The sequence below is a fragment of the Capra hircus genome, chromosome 4 (genome assembly GCF_001704415.2).
Source record: "Capra hircus breed San Clemente chromosome 4, ASM170441v1, whole genome shotgun sequence".
Taxonomy (NCBI): domain Eukaryota; kingdom Metazoa; phylum Chordata; class Mammalia; order Artiodactyla; family Bovidae; genus Capra; species Capra hircus.
This window is the reverse complement of record NC_030811.1, coordinates 101,458,249-101,475,128: the sequence shown is the minus strand read 5'-3', so window position 1 is coordinate 101,475,128 and position 16,880 is coordinate 101,458,249. Positions and strand designations below refer to the sequence as shown.

At 36.0% G+C, this 16,880-nt stretch overlaps 1 protein-coding gene across 3 annotated transcripts in view; it reads left to right on the top strand.

Annotated features, from left to right (window-relative positions):
- The window catches only part of PHF14 (PHD finger protein 14), a 196,130-nt gene that overhangs the window by 21,238 nt on the left and 158,012 nt on the right, over window positions 1–16,880 (top strand). For all 3 annotated transcript variants that reach the window (XM_013963156.2, XM_013963157.2, XM_013963158.2), the window contains exons 5-6: window positions 8,856–9,015; window positions 15,194–15,305. In XM_013963156.2, the coding sequence (XP_013818610.1) occupies window positions 8,856–9,015; window positions 15,194–15,305 (272 nt within the window). The remainder of the gene's footprint in view (window positions 1–8,855; window positions 9,016–15,193; window positions 15,306–16,880) is intronic.

Here is a 16,880-nt window from a genome sequence, read left to right as displayed (position 1 = left end):
GATGTACTTTTAGGTTGCTTCCATATCTTGGCTATTGTAAGTAATGCTGCTATGAACATTGGGGTGCATGTATCTTTTCTAATTTGTTTTTGTTTTCTTTGGATGTATTTATTTTTAGTTTTTTGAGGAGCATCTATACTGTTTTCCATAGTGACCGTGCCAATTTACCATGCCACCAACAGTGTACAAGGATTCCCTTTTCTCCACATACTCGCCAACATTTCTATTTCTTTTTAACTTTTCATTTTGTATTCCTCGAAAACAAGGTCAGCAGCCTGTCAGAAGTAAAGTTTCAGTCCTTTACTTATTTATCTGAATAGGGGCTTTTATGGCCACTTAATTATTTTAGTTTTTAAGGTCTTTCTCACTGTATACTGGAGAAGACAATGGCACCCCACTCCAGTACTCTTGCCTGGAAAATCCCGTGGATGGAGGAGCCTGGTAGGCTGCAGTCCATGGGGTCGCTAGGAGTCGGACACGACTGAGCGACTTCACTTTCACTTTTCACTTTCATGCATTGGAGAAGGAAATGGCAACCCACTCCAGTGTTCTTGCCTGGAGAATCCCAGGGACGGGGGAGCCTGGTGGGCTGCCGTCTGTGGGGTCACACAGAGTTGGACACGACTGAAGCGACTTAGCAGCAGGAGCAGGAGCACTGTATACTTGAACTATTGCTGCATCTAAAGTAAATAAGGTTTAAAGTTAAATGAAAATGTCACTTTTACCTATTTCAGTAGTTTTTTTAAAAGTTGTGCTACTGAAAAGTGTGGTCCACAGATCACAGCATTAACTGGTACCATCCGTATCACCTGGACGCTTGTTAGAAAAGCATAATCACAGGCCAAGTCCCTAACCTTCTAAATCAGAATCTGTATTATGACTGATCCCAGGGTGTTTCATGTGAACATTAAACCATTAGCTCCATTGATAATATGAAGGAGTGGCTCAATAAGGCTTACCAGGGTATCTACACTTTATTATTTTCGAGACTACCATTGGTTACATTTAACACCAGCTTATTCAGAAGGATAGAGGAGGGAAAACACAGCTTGCCAATAAAGCAGCCTCATGCTTTTCTCATTTGAGTCTTTGTAATCGTCCCTAAAGCAAACAGCTCACATAGTAGGAGGTAACATCTCATGTGCGTACACATACAGAAACATATTTTTTAAAAAGATCAGTAGTCAATAATATGCAAACTCCTCTTGTACCCTCTATGCCTCTGTTATCACAGCTCTCCCCTCCTCCTACCATCCAGGACACAGTCACGTACCATGCACTGCATTTTGTGGCCTGTCAGTGTCTTAATCTAAAACAAGTTCCTGTCTTTTTGTATCATTTATGTTGACTTGTTGAAGGATCAAAGCGGTTTTTAAAATGTTGTGTAGAGTATCCCTCAATCTGGATTTGTTTTATTGTTTCCTTTGGATTAGATTCAGTTTAAACTTTTTTTTTGGTAAGAGTGCTATGATGATGTTACACATCCAGAGCATTTAATGCCAATTTATTGCATTGTTGGTGATGTGTTAAGGTAGTGTCATCCAAGCCTCTCCATTCTAAAGCTATACTTTACTCTTTATAGTTAATGAATACCTATAGGGTAATGACCTTGAGACTTTCTAATATCCTGTTGCCTAACAGCCTTATACTTAGTGGTTTTAGCATCATTGACAGCCAGTTATTATGCATGTGGCTGCAGAATGGGGATTTTCTATCATTCTTCCTACATTTATTAGGCAACTCTTGTTTTGTAAAGAACCTCTCCCCTTTTATCCTTTTTCAGTGTTACTGTGGCCTCATTATTATCTATAACCTGATTACTCTGATACTGAAATTGTCCAGATTTTACCAGTGAGAGCCCCTCTGTCAGGCTCTTAACGTGCATACAAGTGTGCAACATGCATTTGCGTGTTTGCACAGTCCCCACCTTGCAATAAATGAGATAAATTCCAGGAGATTCCCCTCCCATGACTTACTTTATTTTACTCATTTCTTAATCTTGAGATTCTTTTCATATGAGTTACATATGGGGTATGTTACTACTTTTTTTAATGGTATATATTAATAGCCATAGAATGTCTTTACTTTTTTTTTTGTTTCTAGTTTTGCACTGACATTTAGTGCTAACAAATATGTGTCATATATATTAATGTCATAATTTGTACAGGATAGATTTCTAGAATGAATAAAAATATAAGCACATTTAAACTTTTTAACAAACTTTGCCAGATTGCCCTTCAAAAAGGCTGTATTTATTTGTATTCTTCCAACAGTGTACTAACTACTTGATCACTCTGCAACACTGCATATTAGTAAATTTTAAAAAATCTTTTGGAGACTATCTCTTAATAAAAATATCTGTACCTCTTATTAGTATTGAAGTTTGGTAGTAATATATGTGGCCATTTCTTTTTCTTTTTTCCTATTGCTAGCTGTACACTTCTTATGTCATTTCTTTATTTTTTATTTAAAAAAAAAGATTTTTTTTTTGCCTGTGCTGGGTCTTCATTGGCGTGTGCAGGTTTTCTCTCTGGTGAGTGGGGGCTGCTCTCTAGTTGCACTGTGCAAGCTTCTCTTTGCTGTGTCATCTCTTACCGCAGAGCACAGGAGCTTCAGCAGTTGTGGTGCTTGGGCTCAGCTGCCTCACTGCACGTGGGATCTTCCCTGACCAGGGATTGAACCCCGCATCCCTTGCATTGGCAGGTGGACTCTCAATCACTGGGCCACCAGGGAAGCCCTCTTTTTCTTAACCTGTCTTTTTTCTTATTGACTTATTGGAATTTTCTTTTTTAGTAATGTTAATCCTTTGTCTGTTGTATGCGTTATAAATACTTTGTATCCTTGCAAATACTTTTCCACCTTGTCCTGTACCTTTTAACTTTGTGGTATTTTTCACTGTTTAGAATGTTCATTTTTTTATACATTCACATGTGTAGATCTTTCTTCACTACTTGTAAAGTTCCAAAATGAATTTTTATCTAAAATTAATGAATCCAGAAGAAGGGAAATTTTCTAAGGCATAATAGGAAGCTAGTCTTGCTAGGTTTTGTGTTTTTGGTTTTGGTTATCAGGTGCCTGAGTGACAGACTTCCATATTGTAAATTAACCAGGTCACTTTTCCTTCAATATTTTCATGGTTAAATATGAACTTCTTAAATGTTTTATTTTCTGAAAAGCTAATTGTCCATCATAATGTATTGGGTAAGTGGGTAAGTGAAAGTTGCTGTCATGTCCAACCGTTTGAGACCCCATGGACTATACAGTCCATGGAATTCTCCAGGCCAGAATACTGGAGTGGGTCGCCTTTCCCTTCTGCAGGGGATCTTCCCAACCCAGAGATCGAACCCAGGTCTCCTCCTTTGCAGGTGGATTCTTTACCAGCTGAACCACGAATGAATAGTAAATAAAATGATGGATGTATAGAACAGAGAGAAGATAAAACATTTCTAACAGTCCTAATATCCAGACAACCATAGTTAGTGCTTTGATGTATTTCTTTTATCTTTTTCCCTTAAAAGAAATGCTTAAGTAATTATAATTTAGAGAGATTTTTAAGTTGAGATTTTGCTAAAAGATAGTTTTCCAAATGTGCTTTTTAAATGGGTAACTGTCTAATTCTTTTTGGAGTACTTCATCTAAATGTAGATAAATCTCTTTTCTTTTGAGGTTGCAGCTTGTCGCTTAGTATAAACACCTTTGTGACAAGATCTTGTAACTGACTTGTAATAGTAGGGTACCCCTGACTGTGATGTCAGTTATCCTGATATATTGATTGCACTGTGTCTGAAGAAAAATGTCACCTGCATGTCATAGTACATGACAGAACATTAGGTAGTATACTTGCCAACAGTGTTTTAAATAAGGTCTCTAAGAGATATTCCACCCCCTATTTTATTTATTTTCCAATTAGCCTAGCCCTAGACGTTTTTTTTTTTTCTTAGCATGTGAAAAAATGTATCCTTAGCAGCGTTCACTGGGTAGCAAATGTTCAGGTAATCACCATTTGGACTTTATGTGTCAACATCATTTTGTCTCTTTTGTGCCTTAGGATATATTTGTGATAGGTATCGTGCATATTATAAGTTCTTTTCTCATCATCAGCAATATTACTCAATTTATTTTAAAACTTTTAGTAGGTTTTGTAATCAGAGTTCTAGTGATAGGATGTTAAGTACAGAAAAAAATGTTTTAAATGGCAAATTTTGTGTTCCTGGTTTTTCTGTACTGAGAGATAGGATAAATATTAAATACTTATTTAAGGTAAGGTAACTCAGCCTCAGTGATGTGGTTGGTCTTTTGGTCCCCAGTGACAAGTTGAATGGGAAAAGTTTCCTCTGATTTGGACTGTACATATTTCTTAAATAATTCAAAACAATTATAGACACATTTTATATTATTTTTCATTAAATATGATTCACATAGGTTGTGTGTGCTGCTCAGAGGTTGATAGTAATTGTTGTTGAGTCATATCTGACTCTTTTGTGACCCTGTGGACTGTAGGCCTTCAGGCTCCTCTGTGGATTTCCCAGGCAAGAATACTGGAGTGGGTTGCTATTTCCTTCTCCAGGGGAACTTCCCAACCCAGGGACTGAATATGTGCCTTCTGCATTGGCAGGTGTATTTTTCTTTTTACCACTGGGCCACCAGGGAAGCCTTGATCATAATTTCAAGAAAAAAAACATTTCTAGCAGCCATGAAATTAAAAGATGCTTACTCCTTGGAAGAAAAGTTATGACCAACCTAGATAGCATATTGAAAAGCAGAGACATTACTTTGCCAACAAAGGTCCATTTAGTCAAGGCAGACAGTGGCACCCAACTCTAGTACTCTTGCCTGGAAAATCCCATGGACGGAGGAGCCTGGTAGGCTGCAGTCCATAGGGTCGCTAAGAGTCGGGCATGACTGAGCGACTTCACTTTCACTTTTCGCTTTCATGCATTGGAGAAGGAAATGGCAACCCACTCCAGTATTCTTGCCTGGAGAATCCCAGGGACAGAGGAGCCTAGTGGGCTGCCGTCTATGGGGTCGCACATAGTCGGACATGACTGAAGCGACTTAGCAGCAGCATGGTTTTTCCAGTGGTCATGTATGTATGCGAGAGTTGGACTGTGAAGAAAGCTGAGCACCGAAGAATTGATGCTTTTGAACTGTGGTGTTGGAGAAGACTCTTGAGAGTCCCTTGGACTGCAAGGAGATCCAACCAGTCCATGCTAAAGGAGATCGGTCCTGGGTGTTGTTTGGAAGGAATGATGCTAAAGCTGAAACTCCAGTACTTTGGCCACCTCATGCGAAGAGTTGACTCAGTGGAAAAGACTCTGATGCTGGGAGGGATTGGGGGCAGGAGGAGAAGGGGATGACAGAGGATGAGATGGCTGGATGGCATCACTGACTCGATGGACGTGAGTTTGAGTGAACTCCGGGAGATGGTGATGGACGGGGAGGCCTGGCACGTTATGATCCATGTGGTCGCAAAGAGTTGGACACGACTGAGCAACTGAACTGAACTGAACAGTCCTAATATCCAGACAGCCATAGTTAGTGCTTTGATGTATTTCCTTTATATTTTTCCCTTAGAAAAAAAAGCTTAAGTAATTATAATTTAGAGAGATTTTTAAGTTGAGATTTTGCTAAAATAATAGCAAACATGTTTTTCCTGTTTACCCATTTTAAAACGTGAGAAACCTATATAGAATAGGTTTTATATATCTATAAATTTTTAATTGTCTATATTTCATCATATAAAAAACCTTTTTTCCATAATCATATTAAAGGTGTACTTTTTGTATCTTTTACTCAAAATTAAATAGGTTGAAGAGAATAAACCTCATTTTATGGTAGTTTGAATTCTGTTTTGTATGAAAGAAAGAAAAAGATGTTAAAATGTGTTTAGTCTTTAAATGAATTAGAGTGGATATAAATGTTAGAATTTCAGTCTAAAGCTCAGTAGACAACAGATATGGCAGAGAAATATGGAAAAGTGGCAAGTTGAAGACTCTGTAAAGGTAATAACACAGTGTGGATCATTTTTCAAGGGCAGTGAAGCTGAAGAAGAAATACTTATCCACTTGCTCATTGTTCTTTAAGCTTATGTGATACCAATGTTTTAGGTTGCAAACTAGGAATTTCCTAAAAGGGACCCATAGAAGTCACTTCTGAGGTTTTTGTAGGTGATTTAACCATTGTTTTAAATCATTGTTTAATCAGATATTCGTCAAGTGTGTGGTATATTCTTTAAAAATTAGAATTGAAACTTTTGCTTTATTTTAAAAGAGTGAGCTGCTATGATTTGATATTGATATTGATATGATTGATATTGATATCACCTTGATATTGGTGAATGAGATGGGTAAAATGGATAGTCATTTGGAGGGCTTATTATCTTGGGACTTCATGTGAATACTAATGAAAAAAATTGCCTGAAAAATATTATTTTGTAAAGAAAATAGTGTTTTTCCTTGTGGTATTACATAACTGAGAAATCAAATTCACTAGTTTTTATTGGTTTGTGATTTTTCTTCAAATAAACTGTTTGCTTACTGTTATTTTTACTGAAAAATGTTCTTATCTTGCTGATAAGCAATAATAACTACTCCCAAGAGGAAAATTTTATTTCTTTTTCATTTTATGGTTTATCATTTTAAAAATGTATATCCAAACAGAAGTGATAAATGTAATAATTATCACCAACCACAATTAGATGATTTAAAGAAATTAATATTTTGAATCTTTTTCTTGTGCATGATAGTCTAGCTCCTTTAAAATTTTTAGCATTCTTCTGTATGACATTTGGATTATGTTAAGGTTCACTATTGTAAAACCTTTGAATAACATTTGTTGTTCAGTCACTCATTCATGTCTGACTCTTTGTGACCCCGTGGGATGCAGTACGCCAGGCTTCCCTTGTTCTTCACCAACTCCCATAGCTTGCTCAAACTCAGGTCCATTGAGTTGGTGATGTCATCCAACCATCTCATCCTCTGTTGTCTCCTTTTCCTCCCACCTTTCCCAGCATCAGGGTCTTTTCCAATGAGTCAGTTCTTCCCATCAGGTGGCCACAGTATTGGAGTTTCAGCTTCAGCATCAGTCCTTCCAGTGAATATTCAGGACTGATTTCCTTTAGGATTCAGGACTGATTTCCTTTAGGACTGGTTTGATCTCTTTGCAGTCCAAAGACTCTCAAGAATCTTCTCCAACTCCACAGTTTAAAAACATCAGTTCTTCAGGACTCAGCCTCTTTTATAGTCCAGCTCTCACATCCATACACGAGTACTGGAATAAACCATAGCTTTGACTAGATGGACCTCTGTTGACAAAGTAATGCCTCTGCTTTTTAATATGCTGTCTAGGTTGCTCATAACTTTTCTCCCAAGGAGTAAGCATCTTTTAATTTCATGACTGCAGTCACCATTGCAGTGATTTTGAAGCCCAAGAAAATAAAGTCTGTCACTGTTTCCAGTGTTTGCCCATCTATTTGCCATGAAGTGATGGGATTACATACTTACTTGTTTCAATTTGGGTATCTTTGGTGGTTGTGAGAAGACAATTTTCATCAGGCTCCTGTTGTCTGTGTAGTGTTTAATCAGTTCCAGTAGTCACATGATCTTACATTGGATGCATGGAAACTTACCTCCATGGTGAAACCTTTTGAAAGAGAATTGTTACTTACATATGTTTCTCATAGTGGTATTTTTAATAGCTTCAGTTTATTAGAGGGTACTTTGAGTGCCCCTTAGAATTTGGCAATAAGACCACCCAATTAGGATAAACCTGGTCAGAATTATCCTGGGATGGTTAATAGTAGGCTATTTGTAGAAGTGACCTATCTTGAGAGTAATAAGTGTGTCTTAGGATATCAGAGAAATACCCAACCTAAAGATGATGAGCATAATTGAAACTATTAATAGAATTAGGTTATCTATTTATTTTTTAACGTGTATTATTTTTCTAAAGTACATTTTGTCGTGAGAGCAGTGTCTTCCTTTCTAGAAAAAGAGAGATAATTTGAAATTTGTGGTACATCAAGCACCATTTAGGTAAAAAAACAAAACAAAACTATTTAGGAGTCATGACTATTGTAATTAACCAGGGAAGTACTGTTTATTATAAGCCACAATAAGGGTTGATGTCCTATTCTAAAATGTGAAGGATTATGCTACCCTTCTTTTCATTCATTTCAGTTCTGGATACATTTTTACAGAAGATAGAAGAATTATAAATGTTAAATAGATCAGATACCTTGTATAGCTCTAGATTGGCTCAACTGTGAATGGAACTCGCTTGTTTATCTCTAGTCTAAACTATTCAGATTGCTCAGTAGCCTTAATTTATGTAAGTGTATGTCTGTTATTTTCCTTTCACTAGTACTTTGCATTTATGGTTGTATGAATTTGTGTTTTAACCAAATTCATACAAAATTAGATCAGAGGTTTTTGTTTGTATGTTTTACATGATCATGGTCTTTTAGATATATTTAAATGCTCAGTACAAAGGTAGCTTGAAAATATTTACTAATTAATAGTTCCTAGACTCAATAGTTCTGATTTCTGTATAATGAAAACTCATATTTTAATGTATTTTTTTGTAAAAATTTTAAAGAACAGTAAAATTTTGCCCTTCTGTAATGCTTTCCAGTAGACCTAAACTTGTCTTAAAGAGTTATGTCATTGCATACACTATGAAGTGGTGAAAACATTTTTATAAAATGATTTCAGTTCTGTGTTTTGACTTTAATATCATTCTTCTAAACCATTAATTTTCAGAATTATTCTCTACTTCCTTTCCCTTTTTCTTTTGTAACTTTATAAATGTGAGTTTAAAAAGTAAACTCTAATCATACTTCTTTTTTTTTTTTTCAGGTTGTTATGGAGTTGATGGAGAGAGTGACTCTATTATGAGTTCAGCTTCTGAAAACTCCACTGAACCTTGGTTTTGTGATGCCTGTAAATGTGGTGTTTCCCCTAGCTGTGAACTGTGTCCCAATCAGGATGGAATTTTCAAGGAGACAGATGCTGGAAGGTTGATGTCATAATTCTTTTGTGTTAATATACCTGCTTTATAATGCATATGCTTCTGTTTTTGTATTTATGATTTTCGGAGTTAGACATTTTCATTTGATTGCTTCTTTGTGTCTTTTTGACATAGAGTAAGTGGACAGGAGGCTACATATCAGGGCAAAGAGGAGGAAAGATCATTTATTGAGTATCTCCATTTGCCTTTATAACCTATAATGCCATTTAATCTTAGGAATGACTGTATGATAAGACAGATGCTAAAGTTGCCTATTTTATAGGTAGAAGCTGAGGCTCAGATCTTTACATAATTTTGAACAAGTTCGTAGTTAAATTTGAACTCAGATCTGTTTGACTTCAAGAGTATATTAGTAAATAGAACCTATACAATGATTATAAAAGGGGATATTTAACTTAAAGAAGGACTAAGCTATAATAAACAGTAACCATAAAGATATAAAAGAACTCTGAATAATAATACTGTAGAGCTGAGAGAGAGTTTCCAGGGAATGACAAAGTTGGAAGGAAGACACCTTCCCCAAGACTATGGTTCAGGCCTTGTTAGAGAAAGTGTAGTTTGAGCCTACTGGATGGCAGAGAAGTTGGCTGGTTTGCCTGGGCCAGTACCTGGCCTGTAGTTCTAGGCAAGTGGGTAACTGGGCAGTGGTTTCAAACCAGGAGTGTGTGGTGTCTGGGTTGAGAGGGCCACAGGAAAGTGATCTTCAGGCTGGGTCTGCAAGGTTACTGAGGGCAGAGCACTGGTGGGTGTCCTTTTCCTGTCCTGAAGAGAAGCCCCTTCCTCTTACAGTGCTTTCTGCCGCTCTACTGAGACAGGGCCGAGGATCGTGTAGATGGGAAGTGCTGATGGGATTCTGTTGGTTATTTCAAAGCAGATATTGAAGAGTGGAGTTGAGCTGAGAGGCACTAGAATAATAACTGGCCCAGAGAACTGTGTTCTTTTCACTAGATTCACACTCACTTTTAGTATCACATTTGAACAGTTGTCATTGTTACAGTGTTGGCATCTTTCTGTTTTTCCCCAGGAGACTACCAGTTGGGATGGGTGACTAATATAAGATTAGTTCCTAACCTTTTATATATTATGAATCACTACTTACCCTTTTCCCCCCGTGTAAGAGAGGGTACACAATTTTTTATTTAACCACATATGGATATTTCAGTATTTTACTAAATGTTTAATATTTTAATAAGAACAGTGAAATAAGCTAGACAAATTATCGTGATCATTTTTCATATTTAAAATTTTGAAATGATAGAATGCATTATATGCCAAAAAATGTTTTTCTTTAAACTTAATAAATTTTATTTTAGTAAAGTAAAAGCTGTTTTTCTCATTTTTACCTCAGTTGGTGGGTAGGCCCTTGAGAAGTATTGCCATACAGTTGGGATAGCACAAAGTCTGTCATGGAATCTTGGAGACTATATATTGAGGGTATCTAGGAAAAATGACTACCCTGTATATTGATGTCTAGGTAAATGAACAAAAATTTTACTTCTTGTCCCTCATTGCTTATCCTCAAAATAAACATGTAACACAATATTAGATGTATTGAATTGAGTCTGTGGTTTGTGTTATAGACAATAGCATTATTTTATGCCTGGACTCACTTTGACCTAGAATTAGGAAATTTACTACAACATTAAAACTGTGTGCTTTCAAGTTAGACTGCCTAGATTTGTATTCTGGTTTTTTCTTACTATCTGATTTTAGGCAAGTGATTTAACCATTTTATGCCTCAGTTTCCTAACACTTTTGAGAGGATTAAATGAGATGATGAAAGTGCTGCACTCAATATGCCAGCAAATTTCGAAAACTCAGCAGTGGCCATAGTACTGGAAAAGGACAGTTTGCATTCCAATCCCAAAGAAAGACAATGCCAATCCCAAAGAAAGACAATGCCAAAGAATGCTCAAACTACAGCACAATTTCACTCATCTCACACACTAGTAAAGTAATGCTCAAAATTCTCCAAGCCAGGCTTCAACAGTACGTGAACTGTGGACTTCCAGATGTATAAGCTGGTTTTAGAAAAGGCAGAGGAACCAGAGATCAAATTGCCAACACCCATTGGATTATCGAAAAAGCAAGAGAGTTCCAGAAAAACATCTATTTCTGCTTTACTGACTATGTCAAAACCTTTGACTGTGTGGATCACAACAAACTGTAGAAAATTCTTCCTGAGATGGGAATAGCAGACAACCTGACTTGGTTCTTGAGAAATCTGTGTGCAGGTCAGGAAGCAACAGTTAGAACTGGATATGAAACAACAGACTAGTTCCAAATAGGGAAAGAAGTACGTCAAGGCTGTCTGTTGTCACCCTGCTTATTTAACTTATATGCAGAGTACATCATGAGAAACGCTGGGCTGGATGAAGCACAAGCTGGAATCAAGATTGCTGGGAGAAATGGCAATTAGCTCAGATATGCAGATGACACCACCCTTATGGCAGAAAGCGAAGAGGAACTAAAGAGTCTCTTGATGAAAGAGTGAAAAAGCTGGCTTAAAACTCAGCATTCAGAAAACTAAGATCATGGCATCTGGTCCCATCACTTCATGGGGAATAGATGGGGAAACAGTGGAAACAGTGACAGACTTTATTTTTGGGGGCTCCAAATTCACTGAAGATGGTGACTGCAGCCATGAAATTAAAAGACGCTTACTCCTTGGGAGGAAAGTTATGACCAACCTAGACAGCATATTCAAAAGCAGAGACATTACTTTGCCAACAAATGTCCGCCTAGTCAAAGCTGTGGTTTTTTCAGTAGTCATGTATGATTATTAGAGTTGGACTATAAAGAAAGCTGAGCACCGAAGAATTGGTGCTTTTGAACTGTGGTATTGGAGAAGACTCTTGAGAGTCCCTTGGTCTGCAAGAAGACCCAACCAGTCCATCCTAAAGGAAATCAGTCCTAAATACTCATTGGCAGGACTGATGTTGAAGCTGAAACTCCAATACTTTGGCCACCTGATGCAAAGAACTGACTCATATGAAAGACCCTGTAGGCGGGAGGCACAGGGGATGATGAGGTGGTCAGATGGCATCACCAACTCAATAGATATGAATTTGAGTAGGCTCTGGGAGTTGGTGATGGATAGGGAAGCCTGGTGTGCTGCAGTCCATGGGGTCCCAAAGAGTCGGACACAACTGAGCGGTGGAACTGAACTGAAATGAGACGATTTCTGTAAACAGTGTAGTTTCTGAAACTTAAGTGTGTAATAAATATCTCCTTAGTTTTTCTGCTGCTAATGCTTTCTGCTTCTAGTGCTAGTGCTTTTTTAAAAAATTACTTATATTATTCCATTTATTTAAGGTAATCTTAGAAAAGTAACTGCATAAATCCTTTCTTAATAACTTTTCAGTCCTGCAAGTTGAAATTTATGGTAATAAATGGGTGTGAATAAGTATGGCAGCTTTGAGAAACACAGTTTCCTTTTAGGGAAGAGCATTTATTTTACCTTTTCTCATGTCAATAATTTCAAATTTCTATTAAGAAACTATAAAGTAGCTCTCTTACCACACTAATGTGTAATATATACTAATACACAGTCCACAAACTAACTTGTAAAATTGTCTCTGGTTGAAGAAAAGGGAGGCTTCTTTAACCATTGGGTTTTACTGAGGTATATTTTAATTGACTTCTGTAGATTTTTCATATAGGTAGACATCTTCCTTGTTGGTGCAGCCTGGAAAATTTTTTTATGCTCTTTGAACATTTTATTTGTGTTGATGCCCATACTTGAGTACTGTGGGAATTACAGGTCTTGATACAGTTTGAAGGATATAATACTAGCTTGAATCAAGAGCAAAAAAGCCACGAAGATTTGACAAGGTATTTAATACTCTAGCTTCAAATGGAAAATAGATGAAAAGAAAGAACTATATATGGAAAGAATGAAAAATATTTGAAATTTTCTTCTATTACATAGGCTGTTTTCCCTTCTGTGTCTGATGAGAGCTACATATACTACAATAGAAAATAATACCATTTAATGTGAGAAGACCATCAATACATTCTTATCATTAAATTTTTATTTTTTTTTCTTAAAGAGAGTGTTTTATCCTGCCTTAGTGGTATTATAAACCTGAATATAGGAAATATTACACATGCTTTAATATAATAGCATATCACACCTTATGCTGCAAGCGTTTCACATACTTCTTTGTCACTTCCCCACTGCCTGCCTGGTGCTCTGTTCTTCAGTTCAGTTCAGTCGCTCAGTAATTAATTACTGAATGAATAGATGCATGAATGAAAATAACTCCTGAAGTGAGTTTTTTAAATATGTTATAAAGACACCACACATACAAAGCATTTCAAAATCAAGTTTGATTGATGAATATAGTTCTTATTTGAAATGAGTTTTTGTGAAGTATTTTTCTACTTAGTTTGCTTTATTAAAATATGTAAATTTAAAAGAATGTATTAATAGTTTCTATGCTAGAATGACAATTCTGACTGTAGTTTTTGGTGGTCTCATGGGATGTTTGTTTTCTGTTCCCTTGCTTGATCAACATCTGCCTTCATAGCTCCAAGCAAAATGAATGATAAAGTAACAAGGAAGTTTATTCCTTTTTGATTTCTCAATTTGTCTTAATTACAAGGTTCTAAAGTACATGCAGTTAAACAAATGAACAAAAATCTATATATAACAGATATTAAAAAGGACCAAAATTATCTCAGCTGTTTGATATGTATTTTAATAAAGACTCAAGTTGGCATCCTCACAAGTACGGTTGCAGGAAATGATACACTTTTGTGCCAGTCACACTGAAATGGCAGTTTCTATCTGTAGTACTTGTGTGACTAGTTCTAAAAGATTTTAAGAAGGTCAATATGAAGCAAGCAGCCAGCTGTTGGGTTTATCAAAGATAAACTCCTACAGAGTACAGCGGCATTTAATACATCAGTGGAGCATGAAAAAACTGCACAAATTAAATTGAGAAAGCAGCTGCTCGTTGAAGATGTGTATCTTTATATTGAACTCCACAGGATGCATTTGGGAAGTTGGATTAAAACATTTTATCAAGAAAATCTCAAAACTTTGAATTTTCTTCCCAATAAAAAAGGATAAATTTTAAAGATTTGTAACTATTTTCCCTAGTACCTCTATAAAATGTTTTTAGTCTTATTTCTTTAAGACTCATAGTGCATCACAAAATAGAACCATGTAGCAATCATAGCCTCTCAAGCTATGATAAAGTAAAATTTGTTGTTAATATTTTCACAAGGATAAGAGATATTTGCCATCTCATTTTTACCCTCTTTCTTGCAGAGATGAGGGAGATCTGTTTACATTTCAAAATCTAGTGGTCCTGTATTTTGCATGGTTGTAAGCAAACAGAAAGTGTTCCTGATATATTTTATAGAGGTTCAGAACAGTTTTTAAAAAATGTAATTAGAATCAACTCCTACTGTTTTTTTTCAGTACACTGAAACTGAACATTTTGTTGTTGCTGTTGTTTAGTGTTGTAACATCGTCCAGACTTTAAACATTATTTATTTGTGGGGCATATACATAGTACATAGGTTGTATGGTGAACAGATGAGCTGAATGAACTGTGACTTCCTTATATTATCACAACTCTTCTGTCCAGTCTCCTATCAATCAGTTTCAGCCTAGGAAGAAAGAAAGTTAAGATGCACACTAAGAATTTTTTTTTTTTTAATATGTCCTTAAGGATTATCCAATAGCTTTTAGAAAAAGTAGCAGGAAAGATCAATGTTATATAATTTATGCAGAGTAACTTTATAGTTCTTAAATTAGGATCCTTAATTCTAGAGTGCTTAAAATATTGTGAATACCTTTCATGCATATGAAAATGTTTTGTTTCATTTGAATAGTGGTTTTGTGCAAATATTTAAGAATAACAGATAAGTGCATAGTGTGGTGAATATTAAGTGAAAGGCGATTATATTTGTTAACTCAGCTTTGGCTAAGCTGCTGGAAAAGTAGTGCTTATTGCAGTCCCCTTTTCTGTAACTAAATGATATAATTCTATAAGTGTTTAATATTCTTTAGTTGTATGTCTGAGGTGTTGAGACCTGGCTGTAAAATTCTTGCAGTAGTTATTTGATATGGCACATATATTTTATGTTTATTTTCCATGTCGGCATTTTATCAGAAAGTTTGATAACAAAATCATATCTTTTATCCTTATAGATGGGTTCACATCGTTTGTGCCCTGTACGTTCCTGGTGTAGCCTTTGGAGATATTGACAAATTACGACCAGTAACACTAACAGAAATGAACTATTCCAAATATGGTGCCAAGGTGAGACAAACTGTTTTTGGTTGTCTAGGAGAAAGTTTTACTTAGTTTATATGGCTTTTTGCTAGTATCATTGTTAACTACAGAAATGCTTATTGCTGATCATGCTATTGCTTGGATGCGTGCTTAGTCAGTCGCTCTGTTGTGTCTGTTTGTAACCTGTTTGGGCTGTAGCTTGTCAAGTTTCTCTGTCCATGGAATTTTCCAGGAAAGAAGACTGGAATGAGTTACCATTTCCTTCTCCATGGGATCTTCCCGACCCAGGCATTGAACCCAGGGTCTCCTAAATTGCAGGCGGATTCTTTACTGTCTGAGTCACCAGGGAAGCCCAATTATGCTATTGGAGAGTACTAAATCATTTATAATTGACAGTAATTTTCCCAGAAAGCCAGTAATATATAAATTCTTCCATGTGTTTGTAATTTAGTTTAACCTGTGGGAAAAAATGATAGTTGATATCACTGTTGTTTCCCTGGCATTTGGCACACTGCTTAGTGTATAATGAATTCTCAGATTAAATCCTTATTTTAACCAGTTGGACTGAATATGAGCTTAATTTCTAACTTTACTTTTGAAATGAAATTTATGAAATTATGAAAAGAGTACAAGAAAAACCCATTATTTTCTCAGATTTCAAGGACTGATTTTATGACTGCATAACCTTTCCTAGCAAATGAGTCTCGTAGGTTATAAATTGGTTTTTCACTATGACTGAGTTTTAGATTATGAGTGATAAGATTACATACTTACTAATTTAAACTTAAGTATATAATTACTGCACACATCTTTAGAATGGTAGAACTAATTAGGCACTGATATATATTCTCTTTCCATTACTGTCTGTTGGGCATTTGGGAAGGGAGTCTCTTGAAGAGCATTAGTAACATATTAAAGGTAAGGTGAAAAACTTAGATATTGTTGGAAAATTCTGATTTTAAACTTTGATAGCTTCTGTTGTTATATCCAAAATATCCTCCTTGGGCTCTTAACAATCACTCCAGTAATCTTTTGCTTTGGTTTGGGTAATTGCAGCTTCCCTCTCCAGAATTAGCTAAAGCTTCTAGGCCCTAGTATTGAATTTACTTTCCTCAGGTAACTGTACACTGTCTTGTTGCTTCTCTAATGCCTTTAAACAATAGTAAATAAATACTAATTTGTCTACGTTTTCTAGTTGAGTAGAAGCAATACAGATTACCTAGTCCACCACTTTTGGAAATGAAAGTTCCTACTTTTTGATAGTAGCTTCCATCGAGCCTAAAAGGGACTGACTTCCATCATTTTCAATAGGCATATATTGTTACCATAAATATAAATCTCAAAGCAATTAAAAAAAAAACAGTAAGTAGATACTGCTTCATAAAACTGAGGCTAGCAGTGACCTCTGGATTAAAAATGAGTCATTAAATGTATAATTATCAGCTGATGTTTTTCATTATCACCTGCTTTTGTGTTGAAGTATTACTAGGAAAAGGAGTAAAAAAATTAGGTACTGTCTAGCTCATCTGCAAAATCAAACCCAATGTTGTGAGTTTTATCTTAGACAGCTCTCTAGACCACATTGTCTATCCATTTCCTAAT